The 14,476-nt window shown below is 42.8% G+C and overlaps 2 protein-coding genes across 2 annotated transcripts in view; one reads left to right on the top strand and one right to left on the bottom strand.

The window, feature by feature from the left end:
- Window positions 1-3,459, bottom strand: part of asz1 (ankyrin repeat, SAM and basic leucine zipper domain containing 1) — a 30,747-nt gene extending 27,288 nt beyond the window's left edge. The window contains exons 1-2 of the mRNA XM_071531136.1: window positions 3,355-3,459; window positions 949-1,051 (exon numbers count right to left, since the gene is read on the bottom strand). Coding sequence (XP_071387237.1) covers window positions 949-1,051; window positions 3,355-3,459 — 208 coding nt within the window. The remainder of the gene's footprint in view (window positions 1-948; window positions 1,052-3,354) is intronic.
- Window positions 3,460-7,779: 4,320 nt separating this feature from the next.
- The window catches only part of cftr (CF transmembrane conductance regulator), a gene marked incomplete at its 3' end in the record, with an annotated part of 42,801 nt that continues 36,104 nt past the window's right edge, over window positions 7,780-14,476 (top strand). Inside the window, exons 1-2 of the mRNA XM_071531137.1 lie at window positions 7,780-8,124; window positions 9,593-9,703. Of these exons, the coding sequence (XP_071387238.1) occupies window positions 8,072-8,124; window positions 9,593-9,703 (164 nt within the window). The remainder of the gene's footprint in view (window positions 8,125-9,592; window positions 9,704-14,476) is intronic.

The following is a 14,476-nucleotide window of genomic DNA, read 5'->3' on the forward strand; positions in this document are numbered from 1 at the left end:
ACCGGCCACTTGACAAATGCTGTAAATTCTGACTGTGGCTGGGAAGTTTGTTTCCTCTACCAGTGGTAACCAGCCAGCAGAGTGGTCACCAGCAACCTGGTCAGTCAGTAGCCAGCAGCGTCCAAATAAAAACCAAATGCTGGTAAAATTTGTCTTTGGAGGATAAATCAATAAGGGTTGCCTGCCACACTGGCCGGAACTTTTTGACACAACAACATTTAAATGCTTTGCTTATATACAGTCTTTGGTCTTTTCCTGTTCTCAAACTTTGTCCCTGCTGACCACTGCACACGCTCTCTAACCGCTAGCCAATCAAACTAGAGCTGCCGCGGTTACTGCATTACCGCGGTAACGCAATCAAGTCGCGCCCACCGCAGAGTCAAGCTGATCACCGCTTCACCGCTGTTTTTTCCCCCCGTTTATTTTAGGCCTATTGTTTATGTTCCAATTTTGGGACAGCAACAAGTGGCGAGCACTTACAACAACTGTAACACTGTTCTGAGGTTTAAATTATTTCTTTTTTATGGAGGTTACCGTGACGGTTTGAATGGCTTCGCTAATTTGTGCGGTAAGGCAAAAAATCAATACCGTGGCAGCTCTAAATCAAACCAAATCAAATCATGTGTCAGACAGGTTCCAGACTGACTACCTGTTCCGCTGCTCTACACAAAGCGGTAGCATATAAACTTCTCTTTCTCCACTGCCTCGAGGGTTAACTAGCATAACGTTTACAATATTCCCGTGTTACGACACAGTTTATGACTTAAACATTAGTTTAAGTCGCTCTGGATAAAGAGCTTCGCCTGAAAACTTATAATGAAATGTTAATGTAAACGATTCTATTACATCCAATTCTCTCTAAAATCACTGATCACAGGAGGCTATATGGCTACACACAGTCAAGAGATTAACCACCAGTGTGTGATTCAGATGAGACAGAATACTTGCCATTGTCCAACAGTTGCTCAACAGCCAAGATATCTCCCTTACTGATGGCTCTTTTCAACCTGGACACATCGTCTTCTGCCACTGGTACAGCTGGATCATCATCCTGTGAATAAGGGGGAGAAATACAATGAATGCAATTAAAGAACTGACAACTGTCATTCCAAAATTTCAGGTAGCAAAATTCTACCATAATGGTTATACGGCATTTTTGGAATGACACAAGGCAGAAGCCACTCATTCCACCACATAGAGGTCTGGCTTTGGATTATGCTGCACGATGGGAGTAATTTTATGGTTATTTTTCGTTATTTTTGGAACTCTAAAGATCGGTCCGGGGAGTGTTATATGAACTAACTTCACCAGAGTTTCAGCTGGCATGGGGGTGAATAGATAATAGATTCATTTTTGGGTGACCTATTCCTTTAAGATGCCGCAGGCTCACTGTATGAAGCAGTCTATCACAACCGAGTGATCAGGAGGAAGGGAAGGATTTTCAACTGACTGAACTGACTATCTCGTGAACTGATACCAGCACAGCAGTACACTAATGTCAACCGGATCAGTAAAGCCCAATGTCCACCAGATGCGGCACGGGATCGGAACGGCTCTGGAACGGAAGGCAATGTACACTGCACGCGTTTGATTGAGTTGTATGCATCACCCGCAAGTCAATAAAGTGCATTTCCATGCTTGTCAGACGCAATCGGATCCGGCAAAAATAGACCAGACGCGGGAAAAAAAATTACCTTGCTGGATTTGCGAGATCACAATCACGCGAGAATCCATCTTGCCAGGCTTCAAGTTTATGCGTTTGTGGCCGAACCACAGTGGTGCGGACCAATCAGCGTAACATCAGTTATTTCTGAACTGGAGAGTATTTCTTAATTGAAAGAAGAGCAAAGAACGGCACTGAAGGCTTTTCTGGATGGAAAAGATGTTTTCGCTCTTCTCCCGACTGGCTTCGACAAGAGTATGTTTATATGGTTTGTTGATCTGATTGGTTGAAGTTAGCCTGTGATAGATGGTGATAGACAGATGGTTCAACCAATCACCTGCCAAGTATTTTTTGAAAGTGCCTGCCCTTTTCCAAACAGTTTCCAAGGACGACTTCCCAGATGGTTCTGTGTAACAAACCATCTGGCGCGTCAGGTTAGGAAAAAAACGGAGCGGCCGAAACTGCCGTGCGGGTTCCGGACGGCTTCCGCGCCGCTACCGCAACGCATCGGCACCCGGTGGACATCGCAGCACTGATTCACATGGGCGCGAGTCTGTTCCGGCACACGCACGGCTTCCGTGCCGGAGCCATACTGCATCTGGTGGACACTGGGCTTTACTCAGTCTGCAACTCCGCATGGTGGCTCCCCCTACAGGTGACTGGAGGCACTGACGGTCAGTTAGCAACACAGCCGTGGTATGAATCAACTGAGAAATAATATGAAAGGATTGCATGAGGTAAGACAGGCCAATTGTAGTGCTTGTGACAGGAAAGTTTGCGCAAACACTGTTAAATGACATTAAACTAGGAGTGAGGTGAATTGAACGTGCTGCTACAACGCTGATGCCTTGCTGAGCTGACAGAATCTGCGAAACCAGTGATAGACCCTGAACAGATGTGGAACTGAACGAATCACATACTAGGTGATTTGAATCTTTGTACTGGAGTGAACAAAACGATTCAAATCAGTAAAGTGATTCATAATTACCACCACTGGTATTAATTATGATGCAGTGACCTGTGCAACCAACAGTTGTCTACAAAATACTTGTTTACACTGAAATGTCATCGCTGCTATCATTCCCTTCTACAATGTGCCCATCATGGTTGTATGGCTATGGGTCTGTGCATCAGAATATTGCCAAGTGCATATTTGGGCAGTATGAAATATGGCCAACATTAGCTGACACCAAAGAACAATAACTTGCCCAATACTGTTCGATTCAATTCAGTCTCCATGGTCTATATAGTTTCATTTTTTGCAACATTTCAAAAGTTCATAAAATTTGCTTGACCAATCGACGGAATCATAGCTGTTGTTGTGGCTCTTCCAACATGGCGGCGTGTCCCCGGAAATATTGATAACCACGTTAAACATCCGTGCACGTGCGGTGACAACGGTTGTCAAAGACGTCTCATATGAAATATAACGTTAACCTATCTTACGTAAGACTTAGATGGGTTACAGACTTTCCATAAAGCAACCCGTTTTCGTTTTACAAGGCTGACACTTAAGGCAAAACGAGAAACACCGATATAGTGCATTTAAGTACATTTTACGTTAACTGACACACGGGTTAAAAACAAACAAAAACAGTTAGCTGACTTAGCTAGCTAAGAATGACTTGAGTCCAATTTCGTTGCTGCTAGCCAGCAGTGACTCCAATTTTAGAATAATTTTTTCAGGTTACCTGGTTATGAGAAGACTTTTTTGTAGAGTATCCGATATCCCATTCGTCGTTGCTGCAGTCGCTTTCATCTCCAGCAGGGAAGGCGCAATCCATCCGGCTACTCATGGTTCTGGTTCTGATCGGTTCTGGTTCGTATTCCTCTCCTTCCTCTTTTTCTTCTTCTTCCTCTTTTTCTTCTTCTTCTTCTTCTTTTTCTTCTTCTTCCACGTCTAATTCTTCCTCTTCTCCTTGTGTTTAATGGCGAATTGCACTGCTTATGGTTATCAGGTTCACTTAAAATTAACGTTTTCTGTCCGCCAGTTAGCTACACCTGAGCGGGCATGTGACGTCACCGCTATAGGTAAAGGGGTGTTACACCGAATTTGGTGACCCATCAGATTCTGTGACCTGCCCTGATATTCTTCCCCTAACCCCAACCATCTCACTCCTCATGCCTAAACCTAACCAACCCAACCAACACTGCAGCTCACAGAATCTGATGGGTCACCAAATACGGTGCAACAGGGGCATCGCAAGAAAATAATAAAATACTAAAGGGCCGATAGGTGCCGATAGATGCACAAGATGATTAAAACAACAATAAAAAACAAACTGGGACCATTGTTCAAGTACCTGGACAATGTGCATTGTGCCGTGCCTGGAATGAGTGTGTAGCATACTAGCAGTTGCCCAAAATATGAATCCATATTGCAAATAATGCTTCGTGATCCTTACATTTGCATTATTTGCAGTGACAGGTGGCAGGCTACCTGCACTCACTCAGGTGACAGGTGAGGTCAGTTTCATATCAGAGGCAGGGAAGTAGAGCAGTGGCCTCCAATCCTGTGCTACAGAGGGCCAAGAGTCTGCAGGTTTCCATTCCAACCAAACAAAACACCAGCTGATTTCACCAACTAACACAGCATCAGCCAGAGAGAAGGAACTAACCAGTGAAATGAGCTGCTGTACTGTTTGGTTGCAATGAAAACCTGCAGACTCTTGGCCCTCACACATGGAGACCAGTGACATGGAGCATCCAAAAATTGTGATGGGGCACAAATTCACCCAAATGTGTATGGTGTAAATCAAGGGAGAGGGTTAACCCTAACCCTAACTAGGCCTATAGTTTTGCATGAGCTGCATTTTCTAATACAGAAACCAATCGTGCTGCCAATTAATTTGTGGAGAGAACTAAAGTATCAGGGAGGGTGGATTATCAATGATCTGTTACACAATAGAATCAACATGAATATTACAAATGAAAGGCAACAAAAATGGCTGTTTATTTTATGTTTGAGAGGTGTCAGATATCAAATATCCGAGGAGGTATGTGTTGAGTTTGAATAAACATGATGCCAGTGGCATATGGGTCCTAAAATGATTTAATCCAGAGTAGAAAATTAATTCTGGTGAATTCTGGCTGTAAAGCATGAAACTAACACTGCCAGGATTACTCTGTTCCCTGTGTATCAGTCAGTGGACAGAAAGGCACTCACACTGCCAGGGTTAGAGGTTTGATTGGCTCAGGATGTTAAGCACTTTTGCTACTGTAAGGTGCTTTGGATATAAGCAAGCCAGCAAAAGGCATATAAATGGCTTTTATATTGTCTTATCTATCTGGAGTAAACCAGCTTGGTTGCTGCAGAGGATGACGAAGGACCAGCAGGTGTCACTCTTTCCTCTGTCAAGGCAGACAGCCTCACCTCATCCTCACAACCTAGGATTGATCACATATTACATTTCAGGGATTTAGCTGATGCTCTTATCAAGATCAACTTACAGTGAGTGCCAAAGTAGAATAAGATTGAACTCCAAGTTCACCAAAATGACAAACAACCAGCAGTAAGGAGGTCAGGGGTCAGAGCCAGAGCGACCTGGCAATATTCCTGAGGGTAGGAACAAATATGTAGATATGAGAGAAATGCTTGAAAAAGAAATAAAATAAGAGCTAAGGGAGAGCTGGAGGGATTTTAGGGTAAAACAGGACAATTTTCTCAGTTTCCAAAAAATGCCTGTCGTTATATTGTGAAATTCTCTTCTGAATGTATATATTGTATGTAGAATGATATGTATAGATTCCTACCTATTCTTTGGCCTGCACTGTCCTCTTGCACTGAATGTGAGGTCCTGTTGTCCCTGTGCCTTATGTGCCACTATGCCCTTACTGTACACTGTGGGAGTTGTTGTTACATCACTGCACTGACGTAACCAAGACAAAGTCCTGTGCATTTACTGTAGTTGAATAAAGTGACTCTGATTCTAACTGTGATAGTTTTCCTCAAGTGTTCAAATGTCTAAATCCACTTTCTCATTGGTTTAGAAGTTTTGCCTATAGTTAGTAGTCATACACACACACACACACACACACAGGCCCAAAAGCACATTGTTTCCTCGGTCAGCAGTGGCAAGGCACCACAGGAACACTTTTAGTAACACAGCGTACACTCAAAACCCAAACTGAAATCAAAACGGATGCAGACATGGAACCAAAATCATAAATTACCCAGCGACACCGCGGCTATAAACAAATTAAAATACTGTACATCCAATTGACTTCATGTGACTCTCCTCATCGCTCAATTCCATTACAGAAGTCTGGGCTCAGCAGTACGTCTCTGTCTCTCTCTCTCACACACACACACACACACACAGTCACACACACAGAGCCGATGATCAGGTCCAAATAAACTTGACGAGGAGCAGGAAACGCAGCCAGCATTCTGCGCTAAATTCATTCATTCCTTCACTGACTCAGCTACACTTGTCACTTCAAACGCAGAAGCAACGCGCACCGAGAGATTCACCCAGTTTAACACCAGGGAGGTCGAGATGCAATCAGCTGTTTTGAATTTTACCACATTTCAAAGTGTCCCTCCATGACTTTTCCTAGAGCCCTTTTCTGTACAAAACAATAATAACAGTAAAAAATAATACAAGGAAATAGTAGATAATTAAATTCATTCCCAATTCAATTGTTGGCTTGTTGGCCTTCTCTCTCTTAGACCCCTGAAATCCACTGACCTTTCTCTTAATAGGTAGTAAAAACATGTGATACCACAACATGTGATACAGATGCTTGTTTTGCCTGTAAGCAGCTGCAGTACATTTAGATAGATAGATAGATAGATCGATAGATAGATAGATAGATAGATAGATATAATTTTATTTACGGTGTGTGTCACTCCTCAACATACAGGTCAAACAGAGCAACAAACACAGTACCCCAATAAAAAAAGAGGTTGAGGACCACTCATTTAGAGTTATGAGACACAGGCTAAATATAATACACATAAAAAAAAAATACTAGAATATATATTTATAGATAGATCAAAGATTTAGATTACATTCAGTGTCATGCTCAAGGGCCCACGGCCGCTGAGGGAATCGAACCCATGACCATGAGGACCAATACGAGCCAAATTCATACAGTTTTTCTACCATCAGCCACTGACTCGGCCTATACTGTCAGTAGCTACAGTGTCAGTGCTGACAGTGATGAGCGGTCATATTAGATAAGACTCAGTTTGTGGGTTGCGATGCTTAAGAACCAAAGGCTTTACTTGCTTCTTCATATTTTTTATCTCTGTTCCCTAATGGAATGTCTGCAGGTTTTGATCCGCCCTCGCCCTGAAACTGTCCGTAACCTGAAACTGATAAAAAGTTTCCAGTTCATATATAGATGTCCAGGAACTGTTTCTGCCAGTTTCTGGATGATAGGGAGGCTTTTTGTTGATGTTTTCAGCAAAGTTCACTCAGTGGGTTGGGAAGCATTGGCTCTACATTCAGCAGCGTATTCATATCACTTGGGTTATTTCTGGCTACAACCTTTAGGCTCCATTGAGTTGATGTTTTTATTGATTTTTTTCCCCTCTTTTTTTGACATATAATTGACCCCCTCATATTAAGTAGTCTACTATTTTATATATTTTATTATCACTTGTTTATATGCATTTTTAAAGCACTTTGTAAACTCTGTGCTCATGTTAGTGCTATACATATTATTATTATAATATAACAATGTTTTGTATTTATGTATGCATTTATTTACTGAGGCTATTTATTTATTTATTTATTTTGCATTTTCCTTATAGGTTTGGCATAGGGGGTCTGAAATGTCCCAGACCCCCATCCTAGAGGCAAGAGAGGGGAAGATTTTTGTTGGTGCTGATTTTGTTTTAGTGAGTTGAAAAACTATTCCTCACTGTGCTGGCGACCCCTGGGGGCCCCGGGGCCGCTGCGTGGCCCCCACTTTAAGATCCGTACAGTGTCTGTCTCCCGTCCCGCTGAAGCGGAGGAGCGGATCCACATGGTTTCTGCGTCTTGTTGTCACAGTATGCAACCTGAGGCTCGTCGGTGTGGAAATGACGTGTCTCTCCGCGAAGTTTTGGCGAGCCCATAAAGGATGGCCTGTCCTCTCACTGTCTGTCACACCGAGGGAGAGACAACAGGAGCAGAGAGAGAGAGAGAGAGGGAGGGAGAGAGAGAGAGAACAACAACACAGAGCAGACCAGGGAGACGCACCGCGCACAGAGGCAGAGGAGAAAGACACATTTCTCTCGGTTTGGGAGGAAGATAACTAAACAGTGATATCTTATTTACTGGAGGCGCAAGGTGGAGGATAACACAGGCGCTCGCCCTCTCTCTGCGTGTGGGACCGGAGCACCCAGGGGACACCCAAATGTGAGCGACGCGCACGGCAACTCAGGTGCAGAGAAACCAAACTGGCGGCGCACTTAGGATGCAGAAGTCACCAGTGGAAGATGCAAACTTCCTCTCCAAATATTTCTTCTGGTAAGAAATGTTATCTGCGTTCTTTGTATGAGGGGCCGGGCTGTCAGTTTGCTCAGTCTCCTTGACCAATTGATAGAAATTTACCAATTAATATTATCTTGTCAGTCAAAAGTCATTGATCCACTTCCCTATTTGGTGGCTATCAGCAGGTTTGGGGGTTTTGCTGGGGAATGAAACTAGTTGGAGGGACTTTGAATTGACGCACACACTTGAGGCCAGGCGGACAGGTGCGACAGATTGCGGATTGTTTTGCGAGGAGAATACAATGATGTCAAAGTTTGAAACAATTTCGGACTGTTTTCTGAATGACAGGCTTAAAATCGCTCCGGAATCCCATCTTAGCCTACTGTCCGGGACCGTCCTCATGTCCTGTTTTGTTTCCAAAGGAAATTACAGCAGCAGTCCATATAGCTGCAGACTGAGCTTGTCCTTCCCACATAATGATATCTTTGTATGAACTGTTGTTGGTGCAGGTGATCTGTTTATTTCGTGCGTAAAATGTGCACAGCAGGCTTTAAAACGGTGCGCCAAATGATGACTTTACACTCTCAGGTATGAGAATAATCGCTGTGAAAGTTTGCCAAGTTTTGAATCATCAGATTATAGACAAATTGAAAATGTTAGTCATATAAAGAAGAACATGCATTAATGATAAATCACTATAATGCTGAATCGTGAGTTTGCAGTGACTTTATATTATCTCCTATAGTAGGCTACTATAGAATTTTCTGTGGTTTACTACTTTGACCTTTAGCTGCAAGACGTTTGTGACACTTGCATAACATCCATCTAAAATTTATAGGATTACTACAATTCTTTCTCATATTTTCTCATCATACTGTGAAGATAGAATATGACATCCCAAAGAAATCAGTAGGCCTTTTTTCAGATAAAGTCAAATGATGTGAACCATATAACCAGGATGGCTTTTCTTAAACTTTTTGGTCTCAGGAACCAACAAACAGTTGTCTTCTTCTCTGCTGTCTGTTAGTAGCCTGACTGTCCAGCCCCAGGAATCACTTACACTACAACTAACACCAGTTTACATTAAAACTGCCAGTCGAAACACTGACCCAGGCTTTTATATCAGTGTTGCCTTACCCCAAGAACCAAATACATTTCATATAAACTTTGAAATATCTTCAAATGTTTCAATATATAAATGCCACAAAAATGTATTTGTACAGCTTATTTTGGATATACTATGATACGTACACTGTGTCTTGTGAACAGTCTATAGGAAGAAAATATATTTCCAAAGTCCAAATATAGGCTACTTTGAATGAATGTCATCGACCTGCACAAATAGATTTTGTGGCCAATGTTTGCACATTTTGAAACATACCTTGAAATACTGTATATTCTGAACTATATTGTAGGCTATATGAAATGCATCTTTGCAGTATAGGGGGTCTAGCTACAAAGTGCTGGTACAGAATAATCAGTGTAATGTGTGGTTTTCCTGCAGGTGGATGTCACCACTGCTCAGGAAGGGCTTCATGAAGAAGTTGGAGCTGACAGATGTGTACAAAGCTCCGTCTTTTGATCTGGCAGACAACCTCTCTGAGCGGCTCGAAAGGTCGGTGCACACTTTGTTTGGTTTGGTGATGCATGTTTGACCAATGGTTTTCCACCGGTTCAGCCCAGTACACCGACTGGGGAAATGTATTCTCTTTCGCTGAATCCCTGGCTTGTGAAAACGTATTGCCTCTCTGGTCACGTGAGGACAAAGCAGAAGCAGGTCTGTGTCCCATTTTGTCAAATGGCCCATAGATTAAGAGAGTGGTTTCCAAAGTGGGGTCCAGGGACCTCCAGGGGTCCTTAAGATGGTTCCACGGGGTCCTGAGCATACAAGGAATAGTTCAATTTCATTCGTGTTTCACTTATTACAAGTTAGCACAATGTGAAAATGTATAAGAATGACTATTTTGTTCATAGGTTTCACTGTGCCCAATGTTAACACTTATAGGCAGTGATGTAATTCTATACTAAATCCAGACTAAGTACAGAAATCTCAGTTGGGGCTCAATAGGACCAAATGTTATCACATTATCGCATATCCATTTGGGGTCTTTGACATGAAAAAGTTTGGGGGCCCTGGATTAAGAAACCATGCTTTTGATTCCTTATCCTGTGATTTTGCTGGTGTCAGTGTGTGTGTGCCATCCACACTAGATAGATTGCCTTTCATAGTGGAATGTGGATTGTTGCATTACTTAATTCATATGTAAATTTAATTATTTCATTGTGTAAGAGGGACAATGAGGCAAACATGGTCCTGTATGATCGCTGGAGACAATGTGAAAGTGAAGAGTTTCATTCCAAAAATCTATATAGATGATGTCCTGGAAGATGTACTTTGCTTTTCTGCATCCATTTTGTTATTGTTGGTGTATTTTTCCTCTTCATGGATAACTGGCCAGACATAAACAACGTGACATCACATCCAGATATTTCCAATGATCTAAAACATCAGCGGTAAACGTCAGGTTTTGGTGTCAGTCCCTCAGAATCAAAGAGCGAGGGCTTCTTTCTAGAGCCGCCATTTTGCACCGAGAGACATAGAAGAGAGACCAATTTCTCCACCCACGGGAGCAGGAGAGAGACCAGAATGCAATACAGCTGCAAGGTTGACAGGTTGTGTTTTGAGTAAAAGGACACAACTCTCACTTTTTCTCAACTGGAAAAGCTCTTGCTCTCTTGCTGCAACAAGTTCATGCCCATTCTTTGGGGGTTGTCACAAGGCATTCTGGTAAATGTAGGAACTGAATGCTGTTTACAGAAGGCCAATACATATACAGAAAATGTCTAGGCTTGTAACTATGTACTGTACACGTGCGGAAGGTGCAGATCGGGGCATGTGCATCACCAGCCGGTCACATGATCAGAAGCCATGTGGACGTGCAGAGACGACGTCACCCGGATGTCTGCAGCCTCCATGTTTTTCCTCTCTGCCCTTTCAGTGTATTTACAGTAGCGGGCCGTCGTCCGTCCTTCCTCCACCGGGGGAACGGGAGCGTCAAACTAAAATATGGGCTGGCATTTGGACCTAAACATGACGTGTGTGTGTGCCAACAAACACATGATGGGCAAGGTTAACTCTCCTCTCTCTCTCTCTCTCTCTCTCTGTCTCTCTGTCTCTCTCTCTCTGTCTCTCTCCCTCTCTCTCTCTGTTTCTCTGTCTCTCTCTGTCTCTCTCTCTCTTTCTTTCTCTCTCTCTCTCCCTCTCTCTCTCTCTCTCTGTCTCTAACTCTAACTGTCCTTTGTCTCTCTCTCTCTTTCTTTCTCTCTCTCCCTCTCTCTCTCTCTGTCTCTAACTCTAACTGTCTCTTGTCTCTCTCTCTCTCTCTGTCTAACTCTTCTCTCTCTCTCTCTCTCTCTCTCCCTCTCTCTCTCTCTCTGTCTCTCTCTCTGTCTCTCTCCCTCTCTCTCTCTGTTTCTCTGTCTCTCTCTGTCTCTCTCTCTCTTTCTTTCTCTCTCTCTCCCTCTCTCTCTCTCTCTGTCTCTAACTCTAACTGTCCTTTGTCTCTCTCTCTCTTTCTTTCTCTCTCTCCCTCTCTCTCTCTCTCTGTCTCTAACTCTAACTGTCCTTTGTCTCTCTCTCTCTTTCTTTCTCTCTCTCCCTCTCTCTCTCTCTCTGTCTCTAACTCTAACTGTCTCTTGTCTCTCTGTCTAACTCCTCTCTCTGTCTCTCTCTCTGTGTGTGTCTCTAACTCTCTCTCTCTCTCTCTCTCTAACTCTAACTGTCTCTTGTCTCTCTCTCTCTGTCTCTAACTCTCTCTCTCTCTGTCTCTCTCTCTCTCTGTGTCTCTAACTCTCTCTCTGTCTCTCTCTCTCTGTCTTTAACTCTAACTGTCTCTTGTCTCTCTCTCTGTCTCTAACTCTTCTCTCTCTCTCTCTCTCTCTCTCTCTCTCTCTCTCTCTCTCTCTCTCTCTCTCTCTCTCTCTCTCTCTCTCTCTCTCTCAATTCAATCCAATTCAATTCAAGGAGCTTTATTGGCATGACGTACATGTGCACATGCTACCAAAGCATATATTCAAACATAAATGAGATAGAAATAAAGTAAAATAAAATGAAATAAACTGCATATTAAATATATAGATTCATCACAAAGAATATTTCTGGACAGTAACAACAATAACAGTGATGATTATATAAAAAAAGTAAAGTTAAAGAAGAGTTTACAGAGTTGATGTGTTTCTTAGATTATGGCAGTACATGGCATACTGAGCACAGAGTTCTACTGTTTCAACATTTTCTCTCTGTTTCTCTCTCTCCCTCTCTCTCTCTCTCTGTCTCTCTGTGTCTCTCGCTCTCTCTCTCCTTTTCAATCTGCCTGCTCGTCAAGTCATACTCTCTTCCTCTCTGCCCTTTATTTTTCTCTCTCTGTCTGTTTCTTTCCATTTCATCCTCTCTCTCTCTCTCTCTCTTTCTTGTCAAGCCATTCTCTCTCTGTCGTTATTTCTTCCTCTCTCTTTCATCAAGTCATTCTCGTTTTCTTTCTGTCTCTCTTTCTCTGTGTTTCTCTCTCTTTCTTCCTCTCTCGTCAAGTCAAGTCATTCTAATTTTTTCTCTGCCCTCTTTACTCTTTATTTTTCTCTCTCCACCTCTCTCTGTCTCTCTCTCTCGTCAAGTCATTCTCGTTTTCTCTCTGCCCTCTCTCTCTTTCTCTGTTTATTCTGTTTCTCTTTCTCTCTCTGCCCTGTTTCTTTATCTCTCTCCTTGTCAATCTGTCTGTTTCTCTCTCATCAAGTCAAGTCAGTCTCTTTGTCTCTTTGCCCTTTTTGTCTTTCTTTCTCTCCTTTTCAATCTGTCTCTCTTTCCCTCTCATGTCAAGTCTTCATCTCTTTCTCTGTCCTATATCTTTCTCTGTCTTGCTCTGTCTCTCTCCTTTTCTGTTTCCCACTGTTCGTTTCTCTCTCTCTCTGTCTCTCTTGCTCTCTCTCTCTCTCTTTCTCTCTTTCATTAAATCAAATCAAGTCAGTTTCTCTCTCTCCAGGGTATCCACAGTTCTTAAAAAGTCTTACAATAAATTAGTTCAGTTTGAGGGCTTAAAAACAATCTTAAATGCAATTATTACGAAACACAGTTGGACGTCATGTCCCTTAACGGTTAATGTCCTGGTCTCCTTCTTCTTGTTCTGCCCATCTATGTTCAATCAGATGTAGTATTTTTTGCCAGATTTATTTCTTCAATTTGGCTTTTAAAGTGGTCGTAAATTTAATTCCAGGCAGCATTAAAAAGGTCTTAAAAGATCTTACAGTCTCTGCAGATATCCTGTTCTTTTCCGCCTCTTTCTGCCCTCTCTTCCCATCATTATCTCTCTCTCTTTGTTTCTCTCACTCCCTCTGTTTCTCTCTCTCTCTGTTTCTCCCTCTCTTTCTGTTTCTTTCTCTCCTCCTACCTCTCTCTTCACTGCTCTCTCCCTTCTTATAACACTGAGCAAATGTCACACCTTTGACAAATTTTTTGCGTCTTCAAAAAAGAGAAAGGAGACTGATGTGAAGCCACCTGTTAAATGTCACCCATGTGTTTTTTGTTTTTTTTTGTGGACCACAGCGGGTCCCTTGCTGGAGTTGCCGTTGGGTCGCCCAGGGGCCCGAGGGCTCGGGGGGGTGCAGGGGCCCGCGTCACGGTGAGCGCTGCCAACAGGCTGCTTCATGTGAATGGGTGTTAAAAGTCGACCTTTAGAAAGGGCCCGACGCCCACCGGGTGATGAATGAGCAGCGGTGGGTGATTCTACTTTTATTATTGTGATCAGGCAAACAGTGAGGGCTGCTGGGAATGTGAACTTTACCTTCCATTAAAGCATGCTGGGTACAGTCACCCACTCCATCACATACTCCGCTCAGCTCAGCTCAGATCAGATCAAACAGCTTTATGTGGTAAGGCTTTCCTTACACCACCAAAGCTGTTACTGCATACAACAACGGCAAATATATAAAAAAAAATATATATATAAATCATAGATAAGAAAGGGAAAAAGCTTCTAACAATTCAATTGAACTTTAATCATTTAAAGGTGCAATGTGGCATTTATAACCATCAATTGTTGTCAAATGAACTGTGATACCTTGATATAATCACCATAAACAAATGAGACCATGGTGGGGATGATTGGTAGCCTCTATCTCACAGAAGTGGTATTGTTAGTGCTAGTGTTCCTCATAATGAAGACCACATTTCCCATGAACCCCCCCCCCACACACACACAGACACACACTCCCTGAAGAAGAAAAAGAAGATCAACATGTTGGAAGTGCTTTTTCCATCGGTCTTTCACCTTTCTCTCCATCTCTCTCTCTCTCTCTCTCTCTCACTCTTTCTTTCTCTCTCCTTCCTCCTCCTCTC

This window comes from Centroberyx affinis, unplaced genomic scaffold (assembly GCF_046629955.1).
Source record: "Centroberyx affinis isolate AG114_WGS23_722 - 3 ecotype Tasmania unplaced genomic scaffold, CSIRO-AGI_Caff_v1 ptg002038l_1, whole genome shotgun sequence".
Lineage (NCBI taxonomy): Eukaryota > Metazoa > Chordata > Actinopteri > Beryciformes > Berycidae > Centroberyx > Centroberyx affinis.